Source organism: Procambarus clarkii, chromosome 5, assembly GCF_040958095.1.
Source record: "Procambarus clarkii isolate CNS0578487 chromosome 5, FALCON_Pclarkii_2.0, whole genome shotgun sequence".
NCBI lineage: Eukaryota > Metazoa > Arthropoda > Malacostraca > Decapoda > Cambaridae > Procambarus > Procambarus clarkii.
Window position 1 is genome coordinate 54,799,688 of NC_091154.1, and position 21,805 is coordinate 54,821,492.

The 21,805-nt window shown below is 38.8% G+C and overlaps 2 protein-coding genes across 3 annotated transcripts in view; one reads left to right on the forward strand and one right to left on the reverse strand.

The window, feature by feature from the left end:
• LOC123747979 (uncharacterized) overlaps positions 1–2,247 on the reverse strand; it is a 143,701-nt gene extending 141,454 nt beyond the window's left edge. Inside the window, exon 1 of the mRNA XM_069304590.1 lies at positions 2,100–2,247. Coding sequence (XP_069160691.1) covers positions 2,100–2,247 — 148 coding nt within the window. The remainder of the gene's footprint in view (positions 1–2,099) is intronic.
• The window catches only part of LOC138350992 (galactoside alpha-(1,2)-fucosyltransferase 1-like), a 440,933-nt gene that overhangs the window by 262,947 nt on the left and 156,181 nt on the right, over positions 1–21,805 (forward strand). The gene's annotated exons all lie outside the window — the stretch shown is intronic.

The following is a 21,805-nucleotide window of genomic DNA, read 5'->3' on the forward strand; positions in this document are numbered from 1 at the left end:
CTAACTTCTTGACAGTTTACCGGCTCGGGGGCCAACTTCTTCAATGTTTATGGGCTCATGGATCAACTTCTTCACTGTTTATGGGCTCGGGGCCAACTTATTCACTGTTTTTGGGTTCGGGGCCAACTTCTTAACTGTCTACGGGCTCGGGGACAACTTCTTAACTGTTTATGGGCTGGGGACCGTCTTCTTAAGTGTTTATGGCGCAGGGGCCAACTTCTTAACTGTTTATGGGCTCAGTGGCACACTTCTTTACTTTTTATGGTCTCGGGGCCATCTTTTTAATTGTTTATGGGCACTGGGGCCAACTTCTTAACTGTTTATGGGCTCGGGGGCCAACTTCTTAACTCTTTATGGGCTCAGAGGCAAACTTCCTAACTGTTTATGGACTCGGGGCCAACTTCTTAACTGTTTATGGGCTCGGGGCCAACTTCCTAACTGTTTATGGGCACGGGGGCCAACTTCTTAACTGTTTATCGGCTCGGTGGCCAACTTCTAAATTGTTGATGGGCCCGGAGGCCAAATTCTTTATAGTTTATGGGCTCAGTGGCAAACTTCCTAATTGTTTATGGGCTCGGGGACCATCTTCTTAACTGTTTATGCGCTCGGGGGCAAATTTCTTAATTGTTTATGGGCTAGGGCACCATCTTCTTAACTGTTCAATGGCTCGGGGCCAACTTCTTCACTGTTTATGGGCTCGGGGTCCAATTTCTTAACTGTTCATGAGCTCGGGGGCAAACTTCTTAACTGTTTATGGGCTCGGGGGCCGACTTTCTAATAATTTATGTGCTCGGGGACCATCTTCTTAACTGTTTATGGGCTCGGGGGTAAATTTTTTAATTGTTTATGTGCTAGGAGACCATCTTCTTAACTGTTCATTGGCTCGGGCCAACTTCTTCACTGTTTATGAGCTCGGGGCGCCAACTTCTTTACTGTTTATCGGCTCGTAGCCAACTTCTTTACTGTTCCGGGCTCGGGGCAAACTTCTTAACTGTTTATGGGCTCGGGTGTCATCTTCTTAATTGTTTATGAGTTCAGGGACCAACTTCTTAACTGTTTATAAGATCTGTGGCCAACTTATTAACAGTTTATGGTCTTGGGGGCTAACTTCTTAACTGTTTTTGTGCTCGAGAGCCAACTTCTTAACTGGTTGTCAGCTCGGTGGCCAACTTCTTAATTGTTTATGGGGCCGGGAGCAACCTTCTTTATAGTTTATGGGCTCGGGGACCATCTTCTTAACTGTTTATGGGCTCGGGGACCATCTTCTTAACTGTTTATGGGCTCGGGGACCATCTTCCTAAGTGTTTATGGGCTCAGGGGCCAACTTCTTCACTGTTTATGGGCTCAAGGGCAAACTTCCTAATTGTTTATGGACTCATGGGCAAACTTCTTAACTGTTTAACTGATCGGGGGCCAACTTCTTCACTGTATAAGGGCTCGAGGCCAACTTTTTAATTGTTTATTGGTTCAGGGGCTACCTTCTTGACAGTTTACGGGCTCGGGAGCCAACTTCTTAATTGTTTATGGGTTTAGGGGCCAACTTCTTAACTGGTTATTGGCTCTGTGGCAAACTTATTAACTGTTTATGGGCTCGAGAGCCAACTTCTTAACTGTTTAACTGTTCGGGGGCCAACTTCTTCACTGTTTATGGGCTCAAGGGCAAACTTCCTAATTGTTTATTAACTCGATTGCCAACTTCTTAACTGTTTAAGGGCTCGGGGACCAACCTTTTTACTGTTTATGGGCTCGGGGACCATCTTCTTATCTGTTTATGGGCTCGGGTGTCATCTTCATAACTGTTTATGGGCTCGGGTGTCATCTTCTTAATTGTTTATGGGTTCAGGGGCCAACTTCTAAACTGTTTATAGGCTCTGGGGTCAACTTCTTAACTGTTTATGGGCTCAGGGGGCCAAACTTCTTAATTTTTTATGTGCTCGGTGACCATCTTCTTAATTGTTTATGCGCTCGGGGACCAACTTCTTAACTGTTTATGGGCTCAGTTGCACACTTCTTAATAGTTTATGATCTCGGGGACCGTCTTCTTAACTGTTTATTGGCTCGGTACCAACTTCTTTACTGTTTCTTGGCTCGGGGCCAACTTCTTAACTGTTTAACTGTTCGGGGGCCAACTTCTTCACCTTTTATGGGCTCGGGGCCAACTTTTTCACTGTGGGCTCGGGCCAAACTTCTTAACTGTTTAACTGTTCGGAGACCAACTTCTTCACTGTTTGTGGGCTCGAGGGCCATCTTCTTAACTGTTTATGGGCTCGGGGGCAACTTCTTAGCTGTTTATGGGCTCGGTGCCAACTTCTTTACTGTTTCTGGGCTCGGCGCCAACTTCTTAACTGTTTAACTGTTCGAGGGCCAGCTTCTTTACTTTTTATGGGCTCGGGGACCAACTTCATAACTGATTATGGGCCTGGTGGCCAACTTCTTAATTGTTTATGGGCTCGGGGGCCAATTTCTTAACTGTTTATGTGCTTGGTGGCCAACTTCTTAATTGTTTATGGGGCTCGGGGGCCAACTTCTTAGCTGTTTCTGGGCTTGGGGGCCAACTTCTTAACTGTTTGTGGGCTGGGGTGTCATCTTCTTAATTGTTTATGGGTTCAGGCGCCAACTTCTTAACTGTTTATAGGCTCTGGGGCCAACTTCTTAACTGTTTTTGTGCTCGTGAGCCAACTTCTTAACTGTTTATAGGCTCTGGGGCCAACTTATTAACTGTTTATGGGCTCTTGAACCAACATCTTAACTGTTTAATTGTTCGGAGGCCAACTTAACTTTTTTGGGGCACGGGGTCCAACTTCTTCACTGTTTATGGGCTCGGGGGCCAACTTCTTAATTGTTTATTGGCTCAAGGGCCAACTTCTTAACTGTTTATGGGCTCGGGGACCAACCTCTTAATTGTTTGTGACCTCGGGGCCATCTTCCTAACTGTTTATGGGCTCGGGGGCCAACTTCTTAACTGTTTATTGTCTTCGGGGCCAACTTCTTAACTGTTTATGGGCTCGGGGGCCTACTTCTTAACAGTTTATGGTCTCGGTTGCCAACTTCCTAACTTTTTATGGGCTCTGGGATCAACTTCTTCACTGTTTATGGGCTCGGGGGCCTCCTTCCTAACAGCCTTCATTTGAAAAAAAGAAAGCTGGAATGATAAAAAACACAAAATTTTATGAATAAATCCAATCAAACTACAACAGGCATTCTGGGATCACAGACTGGTGCCCACAGTCACAGTTGTAGCACTCTGGGAGTACAGACTGGTGCTCACAGTCACAGTTGTAGCACTCTGGGATCACAGACTGGTGCCCACAGTCACAGTTGTAGCACTCTGAGAGTACAGACTGGTGCCCACAGTCACAGTTGTAGCACTCTGGGAGTACAGACTGGTGCCCACAGTCACAGTTGTAGCACTCTGGGATCACAGACTGGTGCCCACAGTCACAGTTGTAGCACTCTGGGATCACTCTCGTCCTGATCCTGGCGCGATATTTTGCACCTGTACTGGCTGTGTACAGGTGAGGAATATATACACTCATAGGCCTGTATAGGCTGTGTGCAGATGTGGTACATGTGCAGCCATTGACCTGTAAACGTTGAGTACAGGTGTGGTAAGTGTATAGACAGTGTGAAGGTGCATGTGTACACACCTTTACAGTACTCACCTACTCACCTAGTTGCGCTTGCCGGGGTTGTGCTTCGTCTCTTTGGTCCCGCCTCTCAACTGTCAATCAACTGGTGTACAGATTCCTGAGCCTACTGGGCTCTATCATATCTACATTTGAAACTGTGTATGGAGTCAGCCTCCACCACATCACTTCCTAGTGCATTCCATTTACTAATTTCTCTGACACTGAAAAAAATCTTTCTATGTCTTTGTGGCTCATCTGGGTACTAAGTTTCCACCTGTGTCCCCTTGTTCGTGTTCCACCCGTGCTGAATAGTTTGTCTTTGTCCACCCTGTCAATTCCCATGAGAATTTTGTAGGAGGTTATCAAGTCTCCCCTTACTCTTCTGTTTTCCTTGGAAGTGAGGTTCAGCTTCTTTAGTCCTTCCTTGTAGCTCATTCCTTTCAGTTCCGGGACGAGCCTGGTGGCATACCGCTGAATCTTCTCTAACTTTGTCTTGTGTTTAATTAGGTACGGATTCCAGGCTGGAGCTGCATATTCCAGGATTAGTCTGACATAAGTGGTATTCAGGGTCCTGAACGATTCCTGAAGAGTGTCCTGAACAGTGTGAAGATGCATGAGTACAGACCTGTACAGACAGTGTGAAGGTGCATGAGTACAGACCTGTACAGACAGTGTGAAGGTGCATGAGTACAGACCTGTACAGACAGTGTGAAGGTGCATGAGTACAGACCTGTACAGACAGTGTGAAGGTGCATGAGTACAGACCTGTACAGACAGTGTGAAGGTGCATGAGTACAGACCTGTACAGACAGTGTGAAGGTGCATGAGTACAGACCTGTACAGACAGTGTGAAGGTGCATGAGTACAGACCTGTACAGACAGTGTGAAGGTACATGAGTACAGACCTGTACAGACAGTGTGAAGGTGCATGAGTACAGACCTGTACAGACAGTGTGAAGGTGCATGAGTACAGACCTGTACAGACAGTGTGAAGGTGCATGAGTACAGACCTGTACAGACAGTGTGAAGGTGCATGAGTACAGACCTGTACAGACAGTGTGAAGGTGCATGAGTACAGACCTGTACAGACAGTGTGAAGGTGCATGAGTACAGACCTGTACAGACAGTGTGAAGGTGCATGAGTACAGACCTGTACAGACAGTGTGAAGGTGCATGAGTACAGACCTGTACAGACAGTGTGAAGGTGCATGAGTACAGACCTGTACAGACAGTGTGAAGGTGCATGAGTACAGACCTGTACAGACAGTGTGAAGGTACATGAGTACAGACCTGTACAGACAGTGTGAAGGTGCATGAGTACAGACCTGTACAGACAGTGTGATGGTGCATGAGTACAGACTTGTACAGACAGTGTGAAGGTGCATGAGTACAGACCTGTACAGACAGTGTGATGGTGCATGAGTACAGACCTGTACAGACAGTGTGAAGGTGCATGAGTACAGACCTGTATAGACAGTGTGAAGGTGCATGAGTACAGACCTGTACAGACAGTGTGAAGGTACATGAGTACAGACCTGTACAGACAGTGTGAAGGTGCATGAGTACAGACCTGTACAGACAGTGTGATGGTGCATGAGTACAGACCTGTACAGACAGTGTGATGGTGCATGAGTACAGACCTGTACAGACAGTGTGAAGGTACATGAGTACAGACCTGTACAGACAGTGTGATGGTGCATGAGTACAGACCTGTACAGACAGTGTGATGGTGCATGAGTACAGACCTGTACAGACAGTGTGATGGTGCATGAGTACAGACCTGTACAGACAGTGTGAAGGTACATGAGTACAGACAGTGTGATGGTGCATGAGTACAGACCTGTCCAGACAGTGTGAAGGTACATGAGTACAGACCTATACAGACAGTGTGAAGGTACATGAGTACAGACCTGTACAGACAGTGTGAAGGTACATGAGTACAGACCTGTACAGACAGTGTGAAGGTACATGAGTTCAGACCTGTACAGACAGTGTGAAGGTACATGAGTACAGACCTGTACAGACAGTGTGAAGGTACATGAGTACAGACCTATACACACAGTACTCACCTAGTTGTACTGACCTAGTTGTGCTTGCGGGGTTGAGCTCTGTCTCTTTGGTCCCGCCTCTCAACCGTCAATCAACAGGTGTACAGGTTCCTGAGTAGTGGAAAAGGTCCCAATGACCGGCAATTTTGCTTTTTTCTCCATGCCTGTCATTGGCGCATGGGGTTTTCTTAATTTTTTTCCCATGCCGGTCATTGGCGCATGAGGTTTTCTCAAATTTTTTTCTCCATGCCGGTCATTGGCGCATGGGTTTTTCTTGAATTTTTTTCTACAAGTCGCTCTATGACCCCTACCATTAAGCTCAAGGGGATTAAAATGCCGGTCCCTGGCGCATCCAAATTCCGTTACCCCGGCGACCTTGCACAGACATAACCAATGGTTAATGACGTCACCAGCTAGCCGCTGAGCGTTCCTGCACAGGCACGATCAAGGGGATTAAAAAGCCGGTCTATGAGTCGTGTATTTTGTGATACAACAGTAACCCTGAAACCTAATGTAAAATACCATCAACCCTAAACTATTTTAAATTTCCTATTTACTTCCAACCATCGGCCATTGCATGAAACAAAAGGGGAGCAGCACTGCAAGAAGTTATTTGTGTATTTTTCGACTTCTTCCCCTGTTACCTGTATTTACCCAGGTATTTTCCTAAATCTAAAAAACTAATCCAATTCATTCCTGTTCTGTTTCATGCTGATACGTTTAATAAGTTATTAATATTCCCCTTTACTATAACCATTCAGTCACACCTCTATTATGTCACCCCTATTTCTTCTTCTTCGTCTTTCTAGAGAATGTAATTTGAGCTTTGACAATCTTTCTTGAAGGATCGTTTATTATGCATAGGGCAAAAAATAAAATGAAAAAACTGCTATCAGTCGTTTATATGAAAAAAACAGAGCCCTGGGCATTGGTGATTTCAATGCGTGTTCAGTAGTAAACCAATATTGTCCTTAACCGCATACACGTCTCACATTCGCTCAAAACATACCTCCCACACCTTACTGTGGCATATAACAAATAAAAAAACTCATTCAGTAAAAGCAAGCCTCTCATGTTTTAAAATATGGCCTTCTGCGGCTCGAGGCGTGCTAAATGCGGATCCCAGGAGGTACACACATAAGTGTGAACTCAGCTTAAAAAACAACGAGAAGTAACGAAGGAGGAGACCAGCAGTAAAGGGACCTCGTCTTGGAGAGTTGCGAAAGACAGGGGCCTTAAGAAGACTTTGATAAAGCCGCCTTCAAACGCCATATCAACTTCAAATTCATTTGACGTTTTGGAGGACGAGTGCTGTGGAGAGACTGTGGATCGCGCAAAAGGGAAAGCAACGAAGAGAAAGGAAGCGCAGGCCCCTCAGAAAGTAAAGGAAGTACCTAACCAAACATTATTTGTGGGAGATTCCCAGATAAGGTATTTGGATAGAACGTTTTGTGCTAGAGATAGGGGGAACAGGTTAAGGGTTTGCTATCCCGGAGCTGGCATTGGTGATATTATAAACAACATGAATGATATTATGGCTGGTAATGGGAACAATCCCATTATTTGCATTAGCGTGGGAGGAAATGATGTTGGTCGAGTCAGGAGTGAGGAACTGATTCAGAGGTATAAAACAGCCATAGAGTTAGTTAGGAGCAAGGGAGGAATCCCGATCATATGTGGCATTCTTCCAAGAAAGGGAGTGGGAAATGAATGGATATCGAGGGCACTTGGTGTCAATTGCCGGCTGGAAAGATATTGCAAATCAAATGCAATATCTTTCATAGACAACTGGGAACACTTCTATGGAAGAAATGAAATGTATGCTCGTGATGGGGTGCATCTATCGAGAGCTGGGGTTGTTGCTGTTGCGAACTCGCTAGAAGAAGTGGTTAGAGGTGTTTGTTTGGGTTTAAACTGTTAGTAGATAGTGGTATGGGAATTGATTTGGAGGAAGGAGGTAATAAAAGTATGTGTTTGTGGGAGAAAGGAATTGGCAAAACGATCAGGGAAAGAGAAGGTCCGCAAAATAACAATTCACTTAGGGTATATTACACTAACAGTAGAAGTCTAAGAAATAAAATTAACGAATTAAATGCTCTTGTCTGCACAGAAAAAATAGATATTATTGCACTTACCGAAACGTGGATGAATGTAGAAAATAGAGAACTATTAGCTGAATATCAAATATATGGATTTAAACTATTTCACACAGATAGATATATTAGACGAGGAGGTGGAGTAGCCATATATGTTAGGGACAATTTGAAATGTAGTCTCAAAGAGGGAATCAAAACAGAGCCACACACAGAAACTATTTGGATTGAATTAAACGAAAAAGCTAATAATATTATAATAGGAGTAATATATAGGCCACCAAATTTAGACAGAATGGAAGCAAAGCATCTATGGGATGAAATATCTAGAGCATCTAGATCTAACAGTATTTATGTCATGGGTGACTTTAATTTTAGCAGAATAAACTGGTTGAACAAAACAGGGAATAGTGAAGCAGAAGATTTTCTAGAATTAATTGACGATTGCTTTCTTACGCAACACATTAAGGAACCAACACGGGAAAATAATATTTTAGATTTAGTGTTAACTAACAGGGAAACGCAAATTAATGACATCGAAATAGGGAGTGAGCTAGGGAGCAGTGATCACAAAGAAATCAGATTTAGCATAGAATGGAATAGACCAGTAGGAGAAAATTCTGTTAAAGTGCCAGATTTTCGAAAAGCTGATTTTAATAGCCTAAGAAATTTTTTGGGTCAAATTGATTGGAAAGGCTTGGGTATGGGGTGTGGGCCGGTCTTGGAGCGAGACATGAACCCAGCGATAGGTGACTTAAATGGGGATTTCGATATGGATTCAATATATAACTTATTTAAGAATATTCTAAACAAAGCACAGGAACGTAGTATACCATACAAATTGAATAGATCGTATACTAATGACCCAAAGTGGATAACAAAGAATTTGAAGAACCTTATAGGTAAAAAGAGAGCTTGGTACAAAAGGATTAAAAATGGGGAGGTCACTTTAGAACAGGAATTCGTACAACTGGTTAGAAATGTTAAAAAAGAGATAAGGAAAGCAAAAAGAAACTATGAAGTTCGCATAGCAGGGCAAGCAAAGACAAATCCTAAAGGGTTTTTTCAGTTATATCGTACTAAGACTAGGGAAAGGATAGGTCCATTAAAAACTGAGACAGGTCAAATAACAGATAGTGATGAAGAGATGAGTAGTATTTTTAATAAATATTTTGTATCTGTATTTACTAAAGAGGAACTTAACAATATGCCTTCAGCCGAACAAGTCTATGTGGGTGGGGACGAGGACAGGTTGACGAGTTTAGCAGTTACCAGGGAGGATGTTCTTAAACAAATAGTAAAACTCAAACCAAACAAATCCCCAGGGCCGGATGAAGTGTTTGCTAGGGTGCTTAAAGAATGCAAAGAGGAGCTTTGTGACCCACTGTCAACCATATTTAATAAATCAATAGAGTCAGGCAGAGTGCCAGAGTTTTGGAAAGTTGCTAATGTGATACCAGTTTTTAAGAAAGGAGATAGATCACTTGCGTCTAACTATCGACCAATTAGCCTAACGTCTATTGTGGGAAAGTTACTCGAATCTATAATAGCAAATAAAATTCGTCTTCATCTTGAAAAACATAAATTAATAATTGAGTCGCAACATGGTTTTATAAATGGCCGTTCATGTTTAACAAATTTGTTATCTTTTTATTCTAGCATTGTTGAGGCAGTTGATAGTGGTAAGGATTGCGATGTTGTATACCTTGACTTTAGCAAAGCTTTTGATACAGTGCCACATGAAAGACTGATTACAAAAATAGAGTCTCATGGTATTGGGGGTGCTATATTAAGCTGGATTAGGGCATGGCTATACCAAAGGAAACAGAGAGTTAGTATAAATGGAATCAAGTCAGAGTGGGAAAATGTTGTAAGTGGAGTGCCTCAAGGCTCTGTCCTGGGACCTCTGTTGTTTATAATATATATAAATGATTTAGATTCAGGTTTGAGTAGCAACATTTGCAAATTTGCCGATGATACGAAAATCGGTAGGGAAATTAATTCGGAGGAGGACTCACTATCACTTCAAGTTGATCTAGATAGGGTTTTGAAATGGTCAAAGGATTGGCAGATGCAGTTTAATGCTGATAAATGTAAAGTTCTGAGGTTAGGTAATGATGATAGAGTTACAAGATACGAGCTAGATGGTGTTGTGATTGCGAAGTCGGATTGCGAAAGGGATCTGGGAGTTATGATTAGTAAGAATTTAAAACAAAAGGATCAATGCATAAATGTTCGTAATAAGGCAAATCGGACACTTGGATTTATTAATCGCAGCGTTAGTAACAAGACACCTGGTGTGGTTCTCAAGCTATATCTTGCTCTAGTTAGGCCCCATTTAGATTATGCAGTTCAGTTTTGGTCGCCATATTATAGAATGGATATAAATTCACTTGAACGTGTCCAGCGTAGGATGACTAAGTTAATTCCCCAAATTAGAAATCTTTCATATGAAGAAAGATTAACAAAGCTTAAGTTGCATTCACTGGAAAGGCGAAGAGTTAGGGGTGACATGATAGAGGTTTACAAGTGGATGAATGGACATAACCGGGGGGATATTAATAGGGTATTAAAAGTATCAACACAGGACAGAACACGAAACAATGGATATAAATTGGATAAGTTTAGATTTAGGAAAGACTTGGGTAAATACTGGTTCAGTAACAGGGTTGTTAATTTGTGGAACCAATTGCCGCGTAACATTGTGGAGGTGGGGTCCCTCGATTGTTTCAAGCACGGGTTGGACAAGTATATGAGTGGGATTGGGTGGTTATAGAATAGGAGCTGCCTCGTATGGGCCAATAGGCCTTCTGCAGTTACCTTTGTTCTTATGTAACTCTTAATCTGGCTTAATACCTCACCTATACTCTGTGCTTCATCAAAGTTGACATTTAGCTACAATAGCTCGTATTTTCGCTCATTGCTTATATTTTCTGTTATTCATAAACCCTATCAAACCATCCTAACCTAACCTAACCCAACTTATTATATATAACAAACAAATACATTCTTCAGACCAGTTATTGTTGTTGTTTAGTGACATCGTGAAAAGAGACCTCAGGTATAGGGATAAGGTATTACTGGCCATTAGCATATAGGTGTCAAGGTATTACAGCACCTGACTGGTCAACTATGTATGACGTCACCAGATGGCCAATGCGGCCTTTAGCTTCCTACCTGTATATGTACTGTATTTGATGTTATTATTAATCAAAAAATGACTAGACTAACCATCCCCACCTAACCTAATCAGAGGTTTAAGAATATACATTTTAGTCATTCACAACTGTATTCATTATTCAGTGATAAGTTCAAAACTAGAATAGCAACCCAATGTCGTACCGCTATTTGAGCAGAATCGTACGTCTGGCATCATGACAGGTAAGATGACCTGGTTTAAGAATATACATTTTAATTATCCACAACTGTAATTATTATTCGGTGATAAGTGCAAAAGTATAACAGCAACCCAAATGTCGTACCGCGATTTTTTGTAGAATCGTACATCTGGCAGCATAGCAGGTGAGCTGAACATAAGAATAAAGGTAACTGCAAAAGTCCTATTGGCCCATACGAGGCAGCTCCTATATATTTCCACCCAATCTCATTCATATTCATGTCCACCCTATGCTTAAAGCAACCAAGGGAACCCACTTAAAGTATTAGTGTACAATAATAGTTTTAATAAATAGCTGTCATTCTTGTTTTATACACAACAGCAATTATGAAACCCTATTGCTAGATATTCTACTATAATCCACAAGTAGCCACCACACATCTGGCAGCACAGCGGATTAGTAGCTGTGTTCATAGGCTAGTAAACTATCCTCACATCCATCAAATAGCTATCCAAATGTCGCACCTCAATTCATCCATCTAGCAACTCAGCTGGATGCTAGCCACTATATTCATAAGCTAATCATTTTTACACCTCGAAAAAAAAATCCTAGTTTTGCTACACAAATCAGCTAACTTGTTTCTAAACCAACAGTCGCAAATACATGCATACATACCTACACATACTCCACAACCCATACATTCATAGAGAATAGTCTAGTTTTGTGCCATTTCCCCCATTAATCAGATGTGATTTATGCCATACACAGAAAATACAGCAGTTGCACGCCAAATATGCCATTTATGCACAAAATATATTATTTACACTCAAAATATACCATCACACAAAAATATGTCATTTATAGACAAAAATATGACATTTACATACAAAAGATGCCAGTTTCACCCAAAATATGCCATTTACACAATATTGCATGTATACTCAGATTATAACATTTACAGAAAGTATGATATTTGTACAAATATATCAAAATGCTTATGCATTTAGACAATCAAAAATGCGCTTTCACTAAAATTCCACAACTCCACAAACATAATTTTCACAAAATACTCATACATTGTCTCATAAACCAAATACACTTACACCACTAAGGTCTATTTTTTCAGATTACAGAGCTTACACAAAATACACAATTTGCACACAAAAATAGTTGCACCAGTTCCACGTCAACAAATTAAAAACACAACTTGCATAAATGCACTATTAGTACAAAAATTATTATAAAACATGTACAATTATTGCACAATTTGTGTAATTATTGTACATCTTTGCACAATTAATACAAGAAAACTTGCTATATAATTTCTCGACTTGCACAATGACAATAAATACACAAAGGTATAAATAAACAATTCGTCCATATGCAATTACACAACATGCGCAATTAATAAACAACTTTCACAAATATTACACATCTTTCATAATTATTACACAACTTTCACAAATACATATCTAGCTCAAATACGTACAATACATAACTACCCCAAATATGAAAATACACAACTGCCATAAAACACGATTTACACAAATACAATTGCGACATTTACACAACTTGCTCAAAAATAAAATCAATACACAACTGAACAATACATAACTAGCACATATTCATTAAATACACAACTAGAAAATTTCCACAAATACATATACAATTAATACATACGACTTGCACAAAACAATACACAATTTATTGAAATATCATCAATACATAATTGCAATAATCATACGACTTATGCAAAATATATAATCTACACAATCAATACACAAGTATATTAATTGTGCAATATATGTACAAATACAAACACAACCAACTGGGTCAAACAATACACAATTTGCAAGATATTTTTCTAGGTATATTTAGGACATTAATTACAATATGCTGAGTTTAACCAACTCCCCAAAAATCAGAATTTCACATATTAAAAAGGTACATATGACTTCCGATGAGCGCTATTATTAACACATTAATTTTCCATTAATATTTCAACATTATCAGTGCTAAACTATTCATCTAACATATGTCCATTGTTTGTAATACATTCCTTGTTACATCCTCTCCAATCAGGCCACCCATATATATTTATGCAATCCATCTAACAGACTTATTTATTCTAGCCTTAGTTATGTTAGGTTTGGTGAAGTCATTATTTTATATGATAATTTTAAGAAAATTTGCTATATCTTATCAAAAATGCATGCTATCAAAACCTAAATTCATCAAAATCTATAAAAAAAATATACTTATACTTCACAAATTTACCTAAATTCAACCTAGTAAAAGCTAAACTAACAAAATATGAGCATCCCATATCCTCACATACAAGCCTATAACACCTCTGTCCATACATTACATGAGTTGGCCATATAGCTCGAACCCCAAATAGGAAAATTTACACTATTTCATAAACATGCTAGTTCATGACCCCTAAGATATTATATGTATATGTCCTTCCCTACACGACCTCATCTAACCTGACCTAGCATATCCAAACCTGGATTTGGTTAAAGTTGGCGAAATTTATGCTATGCCACCTAAATATGACCTAATTTATGGCAATTTCCACCAAATATACCCAAATGTTGTGTATCATAGCATCACCAAAGCCCATTTTTACCTACATTTTCTCCTATTCCATCCTACCCTACACAACCTCACCTAACCTATCCAGCATATCCAAACCTGGATTTGGTTAAAGTCTGCGAAATTTAAGCTATTCCACATAAATTCGACCTAATTTAAGGCAATTCCCACCAAATATCCCCAAATGTTGTGTATCACAGCACTGCCAAAGCCCATTTTTACCTACATTTTCTCCTATTCCATCCTACCCTACGCAACCTTACCTAACCTATCCTAGCATATCCAAACCTAGATTTGGTTAAAGTCGGCGAAATTTAAGTTATCCCATATAAATTTGTCCTAATTTAAGACAATTTCCACCAAATATACCCAAAAATGTTTTGGAACATAGCACGGCCAAAGCTCATTTTAGCTGAGTTTTCACCTATTCCAACCTGCCCTAGAAAACCATACTCAGCCTCTCCTGGCATATCCAAAGTCGGATTTGATTATAGTTGGCAAAATTTATGCCTTTCCCACCTAAATTTTACCTAATTTATGCCAATTTCCACCGAATATACCCAAATGTTTTGTATCTTAGCATAGCCAAAGTTCATTTTAGCTGAGTTTTCACCTATTCCAACCTGCCCTAGACAACCCTACCCTGCCTCTCCTGGCATATCCAAAGTCGGATTTGATTATAGTTGGCAAAATTTATGCCTTTCCCACCTAAATTTCACCTAATTTATGCCAATTTCCACCGAATATACCCAAATGTTTTGTATCTTAGCATGGTCAAAGTTCATTTCACCCAAGTTTTTCACCTATTCCATCTTACCTTACACAGCCTTACCTAACCTGACCTAGCATATCCCAAGCTAGATTTGATTAGAGTTCGTGAAATTTATGCTTACTCACCTAAATTCAACCTAATTTAAGACAATTTCTACCCAATATACCCAAAATGTTTTGTTACATAGCTCAGCCAAAGACCATTTTAGCCGAGTTTTCACATATTCCAACCTACCCTACATAGCCTTACCTATCCCTGACGTAGCAGATTTGATTAAAGTTGGGGAAATTTAAGCTATCGCCATCAAATTGGAGACAATTTCCACCAAATATGCCTAAATGTTGTGTATCATAGCACAGCCAAAATCTATTTTATCCACATTTTCACCCATTCCAACTAAACCTGGACCCAACCTCAAATGCGATATATACTCAGAGAAGTGATGTTTTTTGGATATGAACCTAAATGCCCGTGCCTAACCTGCAAGAGTCTTGGAGCTTTGTTGAATATTTTATCTATTTTTCTTCGAAAACTGAAGTTTGGGATATGAACCTATCCGCACTGTGCCTAACCTGCTAGGTTTTTTGTTGAACATCGTACCCATATTCATAGAAAAGTGATGTTTTGGATATGGACCTAACAGCCCCTCTCCTTTAAAACTTGGAACTGTGTTCAATATTGTAGATATAGTGTTGGGTATGTGTTTTGTTTTTACACATCAACCCAACTGTCCTGGACCTAACCTCCCTTCATCTAACTTAAAATTTATCGTAAATATGGAAGGAACGTGTTATTTGTGCAGCAACCCAACCATCCTTGACCTAACCTCCATTTATCAAACTTCAAATTTATCATAAATATGGGAGGACCGTGTTATTTGTGCATCAACCCAGCCGTCTTGGGCCTAATCTCCCTTTATCTAACTTCAAATTTATTGTATTTATGGGAAGGTGTTGTTTATGCATCAACCCAACCTCCCTGGACCTAACCTTTGATACACGAATCTTGGTTCAATATTGCATCATACTCATACCATATTTTTTTTCACATAATTCAACCATCCTCAACCTAACCTCTATTACCTGGGGGGAGGGAGGTTAATGGAAAATATGATAATAATGGGAATTTTCTCTACATCAGTTCAACTTAACCATCCTTAACCTAACCTAAGTTAGAAAGGGATATAACTCACCAAAACTATTTAATTACCATTTACCCAATTTTCCTTATCCTAACCTACAACTAGAGGGTTTAGACCCCCCTTTACCTCGAAATTATAGTATAGGGTTAAATTAGGGAATGTTGGGTTTACATGTGAAAATATATTCCTACCTTAAATATGTAGTATAATTTCGAGGTAAAGGGGGGTCTAAACCCTCTAGTTGTAGGTTAGGATAAGGAAAATTGGGTAAATGGTAATTAAATAGTTTTGGTGAGTTATATCCCTTTCTAACTTAGGTTAGGTTAAGGATGGTTAAGTTGAACTGATGTAGAGAAAATTCCCATTATTATCATATTTTCCATTAACCTCCCTCCCCCCAGGTAATAGAGGTTAGGTTGAGGATGGTTCAATTATGTGAACAAAAATATGGTATGAGTATGATGCAATATTGAACCAAGATTCGTGTATCAGAGGTTAGGTCCAGGGAGGTTGGGTTGATGCATAAACAACACCTTCCCATAAATACAATAAATTTGAAGTTAGGTAAAGGGAGGTTAGGCCCAAGACGGCTGGGTTGATGCACAAATAACACGGTCCTCCCATATTTATGATAAATTTGAAGTTTGATAAATGGAGGTTAGGTCAAGGACGGTTGGGTTGATGCACAAATAACACGTTCCTTCCATATTTACGATAAATTTGAAGTTAGATGAAGGGAGGTTAGGTCCAAGACAGTTGGGTTGATGTGTAAAAACAAAACACATACCCAACACTATATCTACAATATTGAACACAGTTCCAAGTTTTAAAGGAGAGGGGCTGTTAGGTCCATATCCAAAACATCACTTTTCTTTGAATATGGTTACGATGTTTAACAAAAAACCTAGCAGGTTAGGCACAGTGCGGATAGGTTCATATCCCAAACTTCAGTTTTCGAAGAAAAATAGATAAAATATTCAACAAAGCTCCAAGACTCTTGCAGGTTAGGCACGGGCATTTAGGTTCATATCCAAAAAACATCACTTCTCTGAGTATATGTCGCATCTGAGGTTGGGTCCAGGTTTAGTTGGAATGGGTGAAAATGTGGATAAAATAGGTTTTGGCTGTGCTATGAAACACAACATTTAGGCATATTTGGTAGAAATTGTCTCCAATTTGATGGCGATAGCTTAAATTTCCCCAACTTTAATCAAATCTGCTAGGTCAGGGATAGGTAAGGCTATGTAGGGTAGGTTGGAATATGTGAAAACTCGGCTAAAATGGTCTTTGGCTGAGCTATGTAACAAAACATTTTGGGTATATTGGGTAGAAATTGTCTTAAATTAGGTTGAATTTAGGTGAGTAAGCATAAATTTCACGAACTCTAATCAAATCTAGCTTGGGATATGCTAGGTCAGGTTAGGTAAGGCTGTGTAAGGTAAGATGGAATAGGTGAAAAACTTGGGTGAAATGAACTTTGACCATGCTAAGATACAAAACATTTGGGTATATTCGGTGGAAATTGGCATAAATTAGGTGAAATTTAGGTGGGAAAGGCATAAATTTTGCCAACTATAATCAAATCCGACTTTGGATATGCCAGGAGAGGCTGGGTAGGGTTGTCTAGGGCAGGTTGGAATAGGTGAAAACTCAGCTAAAATGAACTTTGGCTATGCTAAGATACAAAACATTTGGGTATATTCGGTGGAAATTGGCATAAATTAGGTAAAATTTAGGTGGGAAAGGCATAAATTTTGCCAACTATAATCAAATCCGACTTTGGATATGCCAGGAGAGGCTGAGTAGGGTTTTCTAGGGCAGGTTGGAATAGGTGAAAACTCAGCTAAAATGAGCTTTGGCCGTGCTATGTTCCAAAACATTTTTGGGTATATTTGGTGGAAATTGTCTTAAATTAGGACAAATTTGTATGGGATAACTTAATTTTCGCCGACTTTAACCAAATCTAGGTTTGGATATGCTAGGATAGGTTAGGAAAGGTTGCGTAGGGTAGGATGGAATAGGAGAAAATGTAGGTAAAAATGGGCTTTGGCAGTGCTGTGATACACAACATTTGGGGATATTTGGTGGGAATTGCCTTAAATTAGATCGAATTTAGGTGGGATAGCATAAATTTCGCAGACTTTAACCAAATCTAGGTTTGGATATGGTAGGATAGGTTAGGTAAGGTTGCGTAGGGTGGATGGAATAGGAGAAAATGTAGGTAAAAATGGGCTTTGGCAGTGCTGTGATACACAACATTTGGGGATATTTGGTGGGAATTGCCTTAAATTAGGTCGAATTTATGTGGAATAGCTTAAATTTCGCAGACTTTAACCAAATCCAGGTTTGGATATGCTGGATAGGTTAGGTGAGGTTGTGTAGGGTAGGATGGAATAGGAGAAAATGTAGGTAAAAATGGGCTTTGGTGATGCTATGATACACAACATTTGGGTATATTTGGTGGAAATTGCCATAAATTAGGTCATATTTAGGTGGCATAGCATAAATTTCGCCAACTTTAACCAAATCCAGGTTTGGATATGCTAGGTCAGGTTAGATGAGGTCGTGTAGGGAAGGACATATACATATAATATCTTATGGGTCATGAACTAGCATGTTTATGAAATAGTGTAAATTTTCCTATTTGGGGTTCGAGCTATATGGCCAACTCATGTAATGTATGGACAGAGGTGTTATAGGCTTGTATGTGAGGATATGGGATGCTCATATTTTGTTAGTTTAGCTTTTACTAGGTTGAATTTAGGTAAATTTGTGAAGTATTAGTATATTTTTTTTATAGATTTTGATGAATTTAGGTTTTGATAGCATGCATTTTTGATAAGATATAGCAAATTTTCTTAAAATTATCATATAAAATACTGACTTCACCAAACCTAACATAACTAAGGCTAGAATAAATAAGTCTGTTAGATGGTTTGCATAAATATATATGGGTGGCCTGATTGGAGAGGATGTAACAAGGAATGTATTACAAACAATGGACATATGTTAGATGAATAGTTTAGCACTGATAATGTTGAAATATTAATGGAAAATTAATGTGTTAATAATAGCGCTCATCGGAAGTCATATGTACCTTTTTAATATGTGAAATTCTGATTTTTGGGGAGTTGGTTAAACTCAGCATATTGTAATTAATGTCCTAAATATACCTAGAAAAATATCTTGCAAATTGTGTATTGTTTGACCCAGTTGGTTGTGTTTGTATTTGTACATATATTGCACAATTAATATACTTGTGTATTGATTGTGTAGATTATATATTTTGCATAAGTCGTATGATTATTGCAATTATGTATTGATGATATTTCAATAAATTGTGTATTGTTTTGTGCAAGTCGTATGTATTAATTGTATATGTATTTGTGGAAATTTTCTAGTTGTGTATTTAATGAATATGTGCTAGTTATGTATTGTTCAGTTGTGTATTGATTTTATTTTTGAGCAAGTTGTGTAAATGTCGCAATTGTATTTGTGTAAATCGTGTTTTATGGCAGTTGTGTATTTTCATATTTGGGGTAGTTATGTATTGTACGTATTTGAGCTAGATATGTATTTGTGAAAGTTGTGTAATAATTATGAAAGATGTGTAATATTTGTGAAAGTTGTTTATTAATTGCGCATGTTGTGTAATTGCATATGGACGAATTGTTTATTTATACCTTTGTGTATTTATTGTCATTGTGCAAGTCGAGAAATTATATAGCAAGTTTTCTTGTATTAATTGTGCAAAGATGTACAATAATTACACAAATTGTGCAATAATTGTACATGTTTTATAATAATTTTTGTACTAATAGTGCATTTATGCAAGTTGTGTTTTTAATTTGTTGACGTGGAACTGGTGCAACTATTTTTGTGTGCAAATTGTGTATTTTGTGTAAGCTCTGTAATCTGAAAAAATAGACCTTAGTGGTGTAAGTGTATTTGGTTTATGAGACAATGTATGAGTATTTTGTGAAAATTATGTTTGTGGAGTTGTGGAATTTTAGTGAAAGCGCATTTTTGATTGTCTAAATGCATAAGCATTTTGATATATTTGTACAAATATCATACTTTCTGTAAATGTTATAATCTGAGTATACATGCAATATTGTGTAAATGGCATATTTTGGGTGAAACTGGCATCTTTTGTATGTAAATGTCATATTTTTGTCTATAAATGACATATTTTTGTGTGATGGTATATTTTGAGTGTAAATAATATATTTTGTGCATAAATGGCATATTTGGCGTGCAACTGCTGTATTTTCTGTGTATGGCACAAATCACATCTGATGAATGGGGGAAATGGTGGCACAAAACTAGACTATTCTCTATGAATGTATGGGTTGTGGAGTATGTGTAGGTATGTATGCATGTATTTTCGACTGTTGGTTTAGAAACAAGTTGGCTGATTTGTGTAGCAAAACTAGGATTTTTTATTTTCGAGGTGTAAAAATGATTAGCTTATGAATATAGTGGCTAGCATCCAGCTGAGTTGCTAGATGGATGAATTGAGGTGCGACATTTGGATAGCTATTTGATGGATGTGAGGATAGTTGACTAGCCTATGAACACAGCTACTAATCCGCTGTGCTGCCAGATGTGTGGTGGCTACTTGTGGATTATAGTAGAATATCTAGCAATAGGGTTTCATAATTGCTGTTGTGTATAAAACAAGAATGACAGCTATTTATTAAAACTATTATTGTACACTAATACTTTAAGTGGGTTCCCTTGGTTGCTTTAAGCATAGGGTGGACATGAATATGAATGAGATTGGGTGGAAATATATAGGAGCTGCCTCGTATGGGCCAATAGGACTTTTGCAGTTACCTTTATTCTTATGTTCAGCTCATCTGCTTTGCTGCCAGATGTACGATTCTACAAAAAATCGCGGTACGACATTTGGGTTGCTGTTATACTTTTGCACTTATCACCGAATAATAATTACAGTTGTGGATAATAAAATGTATATTCTTAAACCAGGTCATCTTACCTGTCATGATGCCAGACGTACGATTCTGCTCAAATAGCGGTACAACATTGGGTTGCTATTCTAGTTTTGAACTTATCACTGAATAATGAATACAGTTGTGAATGACTAAAATGTATATTCTTAAACCTCTGATTCGGTTAGGTGGGGATGGTTAGTCTAGTCATTTTTTGATTAATAATAACATCAAATACAGTACATATACAGGTAGGAAGCTAAAGGCCGCATTGGCCATCTGGTGACGTCATACATAGTTCACCAGTCAGGTGCTGTAATACCTTGACACCTATATGCTAATGGCCAGTAATACCTTATCCCTATACCTGAGGTCGCTTTTCACGATGTCACTAAACAACAACAATAACTGGTCTGAAGAATGTATTTGTTTGTTATATATAATAAGTTGGGTTAGGTTAGGTTAGGATGGTTTGATAGGGTTTATGAATAACAGAAAATATAAGCAATGAGCGAAAATACGAGCTATTGTAGCTAAATATCAACTTTGATGAAGCACAGAGTACAGGTGAGGTATTAAGCCAGATTAAGAGTTCACACTTATGTGTGTACCTCCTGGGATCTGCATTTAGCGCGCCTCGAGCCGCAGAAGGCCATATTTTAAAACATGAGAGGCTTGCTTTTACTGAATGAGTTTTTTTTATTTGTTATATGCCACAGTAAGGTGTGGGAGGTATGTTTTGAGCGAATGTGAGACGTGTATGCGGTTAAGGACAATATTGGTTTACTACTGAACACGCATTGAAATCACCAATGCCCAGGGCTCTGTTTTTTCATATAAACGACTGACAGCAGTTTTTTCATTTTATTTTTTGCCCTATGCATAATAAACGATCCTTCAAGAAAGATTGTCAAAGCTCAAATTACATTCTCTAGAAAGACGAAGAAGAAGAAATAGGGGTGACATAATAGAGGTGTGACTGAATGGTTATAGTAAAGGGGAATATTAATAACTTATTAAACGTATCAGCATGAAACAGAACAGGAATGAATTGGATTGTTTTTTTAGATTTAGGAAAATACCTGGGTAAATACAGGTAACAGGGGAAGAAGTCGAAAAATACACAAATAACTTCTTGCAGTGCTGCTCCCCTTTTGTTTCATGCAATGGCCGATGGTTGGAAGTAAATAGGAAATTTAAAATAGTTTAGGGTTGATGGTATTTTACATTA